This window comes from Carya illinoinensis, chromosome 6 (assembly GCF_018687715.1).
Source record: "Carya illinoinensis cultivar Pawnee chromosome 6, C.illinoinensisPawnee_v1, whole genome shotgun sequence".
Lineage (NCBI taxonomy): Eukaryota > Viridiplantae > Streptophyta > Magnoliopsida > Fagales > Juglandaceae > Carya > Carya illinoinensis.
Window position 1 is genome coordinate 1,001,251 of NC_056757.1, and position 9,269 is coordinate 1,010,519.

Genomic DNA, 9,269 nt, shown 5'->3' on the forward strand with positions numbered 1-9,269 from the left:
TCCTAACTTCCACTAAGGTTGATCATCATCACTTTCCCTAAGTTATAGCTAACATAAGCATGCAAAGCGTAGTATGAGCTACTTCGGTCCGGTCGTATCGTCCTGGTGCTACATGCACTGCTTCACTCTGCCTTTCAAGGTTCAATCTTTTTGAAGTATTGATCCAAGCCATGCATGATCAGCCAACAATATCACTCATGATGATCTTCTCCCATAGAAGTCCTCACGTGATCATCACAGTATTGTTTACTATGAATTACTCCACTTTAGGGTTCTTTCTCTTTTTTCATTAAAAAGAACTAAAGGAGAAAAAAAGAGACATAGAAAATAGAGAAAGAAAAAGATCTATGGCTTGCACGTTGAAAAATATTCAGCCTGCCATCGGCTTTGCTTCACAAGCTGACTTTTGTATCAATAATTTGTGGTGGGTAGAAAAATCATAAGCCGACTGGAACGAGTAAATATTCATCTTGGTACACGCTAATCATATACATTATATCATTACCACATTTCTTTAATGTATATAATCAATTGGGAATGTGAATACAAGCTGTGATGATTTTAATCCTTTGACATCATGTCCTAATTAATTAGTTGTGAGATTCTGTACCTAAAATTTAGAACTCGGTTAAAATGTTGCTTTTCTTTTGCTCCCAAAGGAGGAGATGGGGTTCCCCCACATTATCATCGTTTTCATATTTTATTATTTATTTGTCTTGTTGTCATCTCAGTTGTATAAAAATATATTTATTATTTTTAAAAAAATTATTGTCATTTATTTATCAGATAAACTTACATTCATAACTAAATACATTTTAGAATGTCTCCATATCAAATATAACATTAAAAATTAAAATAATGCATTTAGAGCGATACTATGAAATTATTTCTTTTTGTGATTGGTCTAGACTTTACTATTTAGTCCCCATCTAAATTCCTTTTCCACTGGGAGAGCCGACCATGAACTTTTTGTGCTTTCTTTTGGTTAATTTTGGTGGTTGGGTGTTTTTCTTATCCTTTTCTTCATGTCCCCTAAAACAAGTTCATGTACAACTGCTTGCCTAGTCAAATTTATTCCTTTAAGGAATTTTTGAATGGTGGGGTATTAATGTTTGGAATCATAATAAATTAGTAATTAATGAAATTAGGATAATTGTGGTTAATCACCAACCATGCAATAGCACGTGAAATGAACAAAACTGGGACCTTTTACTACTGTACTACTAGAGAACATTCCACCATAATTAGAATTACACAATTTTCTTCCAACTCAATCAATCAGAATAATTACCCCAAATTCCTCAAACTCATGAGCCATGAGTACTCTCTATAACCTATTATCTTCCTTTTTATTTTTGTTGAATAGTGAGATTTCTTTAGGGATTAAAACGAGTATTCATTGGCCTAAAGATTTGTTAATTTGCTGAAAGAGATATTAGTCTTAAATTTTAGGCTATAGCAAATTATTTTTTATTAGGCTATACCAAAATATCTAAGCCCACTCAAAATTGCCGAGAACTACTTCAAAACACAGTTTATCAACTGCATATATAATGGGTCTCTCTATATGAAATAAAATAAGTCGGTACAAATATAGTAAGTAGCTCATCATAATCTGAACAATTTCTGACAAGAGAAATCACCAACAAAGAGTTCCCTTCCTCATGCTAATTCTATACTGAAGATTTAGAAACCTGTGATCAGTTCTGTACAGTATCTTCATTAAGACATTCATCATGTCAAAAAATACAAAATGAAAGGATTGCCATTTCACTGAGAAGGCTTCCGTTGGAGTCTGCTCATGTGTCTGGGATAGGCCCATAACCTGGAAATTGGCCCTTCATCTGAATCACTATCACTATCTGAAGAAGATATGAATTTTAAAGAATCATCCAAAATATACTCTGCAACCTGGAAAAAAAATGTGTACACATTGATCAAATTCAATTTTTCGAGAATGCCAGTCAATGCTGGAGAGAATCCACATAGTGACGGTAAAATACGTCATGTATATTACAATGGAAAATGGAATGGAAGTTCATCCATTGACAGTGAGATGTGGAGGTAGTAAGTAGCCCACGACTTATAGAGTGAGGGGAAGGAAAAGGCGACGCTTTTGGATAGGGAGATTTTAGTAGTTGGGTTTCAGTCTACCTTAACAGAAAGATTTCTCATAATGGATGTCATGCCATTACTTGATTGAACTTGGATAGGGGATGCATGGTAACTCTTTTAGTCAAGAACTACAATCATACAATTGTAAACTCAACAACTTTTGAGAGTCTCCAAGGTGCGTTTTAGAATTGTGATATATAAAAATCAGGACAGCTGGTTTCTTTTGATTTCTAACATCAAGGAGAGATAAAGTCCCAAATCGTATAAAAGATCTACAAGGGAAAACTTGACAAAAAAAAAAAAAAAAAAAAATAGCTCCACACAGAAAGTACCTGGCGAGGTGAAATAGGTTTTACTTGCTGACTTTTGGAATTTAGTCCGTGATTTCCATCAGAGCATTTCATGTTATTGATCCAAACTATAGTGTCACAATGTCCACAGTATCCCCGATTAGATGTTAGCTTCTTCGATGCATTTCCTGCAACCCAAGCATGGTATTAAAAAAGGAGAAGAAACTATTTGATAAAAGATAATGCAAATAATCATAGCCAGGGAAGTAGGATAATGATTCTTTTATAAGTCGGGACTGCAAAGTGATTGAAAATAAAAATATTGAAATACAAGCTGGACAGCTTCTTAGTATTGCGGTACCAGAATGTTCTCTCTTATATTTGGGTTAAATACACTTTCACCCCTAAACTATTGCTGAAATACAAGCAAGATAGCTTCTTAGTATTGAAGTACATGTTCTCTCTTAAATTTGGGTTAAATACACTTTTCACCCTTAAACTAGGTGTTTTACACTTTGCACCCCAAACTGCTAAACGGACACATTGCAGCTCAAACTATCTTCAATTATCAAATTGCCCCTTTGTCTAGGATCCGACAATCAAGATTGTACCATGTGCCCTATCTTTCATTCTAATTAAGTGTCCGATTTCTTACAGAGGATTTTAGTTGCCAATTCTTGGTAGTTGGAGAGTGCAATATTTTAGTTTTATAGTTTGGGGTGCAAAGTGTAAAACACTTGATAATTTAGGGATTAAAAGTGTATTTAACCCTTTATATTTTATGCTCAACACTCGGGAATTTTCCTGCCCTGTCTTGGTGAAGTTCCATCTTATATATATAGAGTCCAGCGAAACGTTTTTACATTTCTTTTAGCATGTAATATAATTTTACATGGCCATGAATTATAATGCATACAGCTCATTGTAGGACTGGAAACTAAAAGAACAGATTGAAAGCATGTATACTAGCAAAGTAATATAGTCACAAAATCTTTGTGGATAAGCCATTTCACCAGGAAGCTTTTGAAGTGATGGGAAAGAAAAATGGTGATCTACGTATTTTTATTCATATTTATGATTCATAGACCTATCAGAATGGCACACGTATCCAAATGCAATTTTTCCATCCAAAGAACATACAAAAGATTTAAAAGACTCTGGATCCATATACCTAAATAGGCTCTTTTGAAGGCCTCTCTCCAGTCAATAACACTTCTTGTAGCCATGTCCTGTAAAAGTACATATTCTTGATCTTCATCTGGTCTTTCACTCTGATGCCCCTTCCACTTCAAGCATTTATCAGAATTACAAAAAACTGAAGCATATTGCGACTGCCACAAATAGTCCTCATTTGCTGCCAAATTCCATGACCTTCACATAAAGACCAGAAATTAATACAAGGGAGTCTCGCAAGTTTGCAATTTATGAGCCCAATACACTAAAGCATTAAGTATAATGGTGCTCATAATTTGGGCAATGGCTGAATGGTTTGATTATGCATGTTGTGTCCATGTTTTTTATGTGGGGAAGAAAACACATTACCGCAAACATAGAGCAAGAAAATTTACCAGCAGACTAGTCCAACCGACACCAAAGACTGAATATCTAGAAAACTGAAAATGTGCACTAGAACATCTTGTGGAAGTTGTGCAGAACCTGAAATTATGTGAAGTAAACAAAAAATTATGAGGCCTTGCATGTGGCTAAAACAAATATTAGAAATAATTAGTCTCTATGAACTTCTCTGCCTTCAAATGGGAAATTGTGATTGGCTAAATTATGTGAAACCATTTTCTAAAACAAAAATGACCTTTTTCTTCTTGGCGGGCTTTATAACGTCTCTTATGAGCAACCATCGCTTGCTTAAATTCTGTGATGGCTAGATTCCTCTTTTGCTTTGGCAATGCAGCCTCTGCACTCTGATGGAGAAGATGGGCTGCTGATACAGCCTTACTTGTCTGCATTCTAGCATTAAAAGATCCATAAAATAACGTTTGGAGCTTTATCCTTAATATAACCAGCGTACAAAAGACTAATACCAGTGAGAAAAGAGACCCATGATGGCAGTGACATGACACCAAAAAATGAACTAATTATGCTGGCAAGCATTCTCACCTACTACCAGAGCAATAGCCACAAAAATTAGCTCTTGATTAAGTAGGACAGCAATGTGATGGATTAATACCATAATCTGACATATTCACAGCCTAAGTCATTTTAGAATATACATGAAAAGATTTCTTGAAGTTGAATCACATGGTATCAGGTTTGCTAAGAAGTCTCTACCATCAGCCCATGCCAGCCAAGTTTAACATTAGATAATCAGATTACATTGCTAAAAGTACTAATACTCAAAAAGTTTGAATGATTTTCTTATGCAAGCTTCAGTACCACAGATTCACTTATAAAATATTAACTGCTCATGGAAGTTTCACAGTTCATGGGATATATACACTTTGAACCCTTAAACTACTAGGGTTTTTGCACCTCAACTTACCAAAACTAACACATTGCCTCAAACTACCAAAAATGGGGATGTTTACACCCTCCATTAAGATCCAGCCGTTATGATTGTGCCACGTTACCTTCTTCTCATCTCTTAATGGCCATAATTGGATGAGAGTGCAAAAAGTAAGTTTTCGGTAATTTGGGGGTACAGCGTGTCGACTTTGATAGTTTTTGGTGAAAAGTACAAGATCTTGAAAGTTTGAGGGTGTAAAGTGTACTTTTCCTATAGTTTATTGAACCTCCCTAGATCTCTGAAGAAAATTCTATAGATGTCTCTAGGGGGAAAAGGAAATCATCTACCATATCAAGAAAACCATAATGTTGATATAAAATTAGATTTTGGCATATCATTGTGAGAGAACCTAGTCTATGTGAGTTGTAATTTTCCTGTACAAATCACAAGGAAAATTGCTTCAAGAAAACGGGAAGGAAAAGGCCAGACAGTGACTTCGCTTGACATATTCTCAATTGAACTTCACACAGGAAGTTTGCTTGACTATTATCTCGTCGGTGACTTGAGCGAAACTCATTAGAGAATTTGCTTGAATCTCACTTGACTTTACGCTTGAGAAAAAATCAGACAGAGTTTGCGTGACGCATTGAATGACACTTGCTCAAATGTCTTCTACATGGTGAGTTCGCTCAATGCACGAGTGACATTGGCTCAAGCAAACTGTTGTGGGTTCAGCAAGTTAAGTCCATTTTGGACTCCCTAATTGCCACCACATTATCCCTATGTATATATACTTTATTTTGACTCAATTAAGCGAAAGGCTGCTATTTTTATCATCGGATTCTTGAGAGAGAACCTTCAAACATCAATTGTACCATCATAATACATTCTCTCTAGATACACAGACCTCCTTCACTTTGTGTTGACACTTGATTGTTGTTGAGTCTATTGTGTGTACATTTTCATTCGCTGGAAGTGCTTTTAGAGCTGCTAGGTTATAGAGATCAAGCTGGTACTCGTGGAGAAACTATAGAAAGGCCGGAGATCCCGAGCTCCATGGTGTAGAGATTGAGTTAGTCACTCTTGGGGTTACAAACTAGATTTAGTTACTTCAAGGGTCTTGTAAATGTTTCTAAATTGGTTGTAACAAACTTAAATTCTATAGTGGATTTTGGATAGGGACCACAAAGTGGTTATGGATTTTGAAGATTCAAATTAGTTTCCACTTCGTCACCAAACTTGATGTGTGTTGATTGTCTCTCATGCTCTGATCGATTAATTTGATTGTTAATTTAAATTTTCCAGTAAATTTAGAACACACCTATTTATCCCCCTCCATACGTATTTGGGACCTGAGCTACTGAATTTCACATAATAATTGGTAAATCGCAACAGCAATTTCAGCACAATATCCACTCACAAAATAAGATTTACATGGCACCGATGTATCATGAATAAATTATTTGCTTGATTTTGCCACCTCATAAAAGCAACAACAAAGCTATTGAACCACCATAGCTAGAGGCATAATTGGGCAACATAGCTAAAGAGGTAAGTGGTCACTCCCACTAAATCAACATACTAAATGGAAAAAAAATACTCTACGTCTAACATAGATGCTACATAAGATAATTCTTTAACAAACTGTAAAATCTCATGAATTTATACATTCAAAGTTTTTGAAAATTTCCATTTTTTAAATTGTCAAGCTGTCTTCTTATCAAATGTCAGGTGATTTAAAAATAAAATAAAAAAGTCTAAATTACCCCATTTTCAGCAAAATCTTCGGAGGATTTGTACATATCCAACCTATCCCAAACTTATGTCTCAAGTTTTTACCAAAAAATACCCGGAATTCGAATCACGTAACCAACACAAATCTGCTCACATATTTTTCATTTAACTAAAGCCGATCACAAAAATCAAATGAGAAAATGTTTTTCGTGTAAGATATCAACGCAAGAGCCAACAAATATACGTGTACTATGAAAATTGAAGGTGAACCAATAAAAATCACATTATTTATGAAAAATTGAGAATGGGACTGACGAGAAGTACTTACTGAGGAAGGAGATGAAAGGCGGTGAGGGTATCCTGGAAAATAAGGGATTGCAAATTTTTGGGTAGTTTGTTGTAAGCGCTTCTAAGAATGAAGCAGAGCTCCTTGCAGGCTATTGGGTATCGGTAGATTCTTGACAGAGACTCCTTCAAGCGCAGTTTTTGGTACCTCTGTAATGGGTTTGACATATTTGGGAACAAAGCAGGAGCAGGATCGAATACTATGACGTGGGAGTTCAAAGGCAGGGGAAGAGAGTTCGCTACTTCGCCGGAAAACGACGCGGGGTATTTGAGAGAGGCTAGAACTTGATCAATAATCCTCATTAAAATATATAGATTTCTAAATTCTAATAAGGCATGGCTTATCTAAATTTTCATCTAAAATAATTAATCAAAAAATTTATTTTTGTAGATAAGGACTTTTATAATAAACTGTACGTCAATTTTTTTTCTTTATTATTTTAAATCTTGTTTGAATAAAAAATAGTTTTTATAACTGATTTTTTATTTAAAAAAATTCAAGAAGTGAAGAAAAAATTGTTCGGTAGATGCATATTCGGTCCGAGCAGCAATACCTTAATATTTAAAACCTTTTAATTAAATAATTTTGACTTTATATTTTACAAATGTCTTCTACTGTCGGAATAGGTGTGGGGTTTTTTCTTTATAATTTGGTAGGCCTTGCCACTGAGGCGTTCACATTCACAAGTCAAAGCCACAAACTGAAGCTGAATCCACATGAGCAGCATCTGGCACCAGCACTGTAGCAATCATCATTGTCAGGCCCCTCCCTGATCATGTTGCTCCAATGTCTCACACTTACATACAAGGAAAGTCTATCCTGAACAACAGCTCTGCCTCTGAAGCTGGGTCACGAACAAAGAAAGACCTAATCATCAGCTAATCACCTCGTATTAGCTGACATATCCACAATTCAATTGTAATACCTGCAATCAAGGAATCCTGTTCTTATGTTGCTTCTCTGTGAAGTGTGTATATATATACAGCTTAGCTTATTGTAAATTGTAACTTAGCCTAGTAATATTTGTCTCCAGTTAATGCAAATTCTCTTCTTCCTTCACTTTTTCATGAAGTGGCACCACATTGGCTTGAAATCGTTTAATAGAGATTTTTTCTTGGGCTTAACCACGTAGCTGCTCTCTAAAACCAAATATACGTCTTCAGCACAAAATAGCTTTGTACACGAGTGTTTACTTTGAATATATATATATATATATATATACACTAGGTGGGAGCAACGTGCAAAGCACGTTTGTCTAATTTTATGAAATGATTATTTGTAAAAAATAATATATATTTTATCAAAATTATTGATGTCACTTAATAATTTAAGGCATATTAGAGAAAATAAAAAAATTAGTTCAAAATATCATATAATCCAATACATGTTTATAACATCTATAATTTTAGCAAAGATGTATACGAAAAATTTAATAAAAGTCTAACATAAACGGTAGTTCAAAATATGTGTCGTTTGATGTTTGTATTATTATTCATCAATTTATGTCATCCTGTAGACGATCAATAGAGACAACATTGAAATTCTTATTTTGCTGTTGGTTGAGTCGATCAGGGACAACATAAAGTTAAAACATAATCTTTTTATAAAATTTGTGGTATAATATTTTCTATATATAGCATATATATAAATCCTAAAATATATTTTGAAGTTGTTGGCCGAATTTACTCTTTCTTGATTAGCTTAAGGATCACGACCTTTGTCACGTACCCATTATAGCAAGCCTACGTGTGGAATATGACTTAGCGGAAGTTACGTCCTACTACCATGGGAAAAGAAAAAACACTTTGATTAAACACACTTGTATTATATATTATATGAGATTTTTAAATTTGAAATATTCAATAATCTGAGTTAATGAAACGTATAATATATGTATATTATACTTAGGGATTTACGTCTTATGCACCTAATACACGTATATATGTTAAGGAAAATAAGAAAAATATAATAACTAATCTTTAATTACTTATTATTATATAAACTATTAAGTATTATTATTATTGTGATTAATAAATCATATAACAACATTGAATGCTATCTCTCTCAATATTTATGTCTTCATTTTATATGTCAAACCATTAAAACAAACGGTGTTAACTTTAACGGAAAAACAAGAAAAACCGTTAAAACAAGATTTTCCATTTCATACACACTTTTTATATATAGAAGATATTAGGGGATGCCTCGAAATTGTATCCTCACCAACATGTTTGCTTGAAGCTTGCTTAATTATGTCCAATTCACATTAAACTCCGAGGTTGGCTCTCATTCGGTTATGGTATAACGAGACATTATCACACAA

At 34.2% G+C, this 9,269-nt stretch overlaps 1 protein-coding gene across 1 annotated transcript; it reads right to left on the minus strand.

The window, feature by feature from the left end:
• Positions 1 to 1,568: 1,568 nt before the first annotated feature.
• Positions 1,569 to 7,263, minus strand: LOC122313825 (F-box protein At5g52880). Its single transcript, XM_043129077.1, has 6 exons — positions 6,929 to 7,263; positions 4,216 to 4,370; positions 3,974 to 4,061; positions 3,577 to 3,776; positions 2,448 to 2,593; positions 1,569 to 1,911 (listed from the first exon to the last, which is right to left on the minus strand). The coding sequence occupies exons 1-6, from the start codon at positions 7,246 to 7,248 to the stop codon at positions 1,771 to 1,773; spliced, it is 1,050 nt and encodes a 349-aa protein (XP_042985011.1). The 5' UTR covers positions 7,249 to 7,263; the 3' UTR covers positions 1,569 to 1,770.
• Positions 7,264 to 9,269: the final 2,006 nt, after the last annotated feature.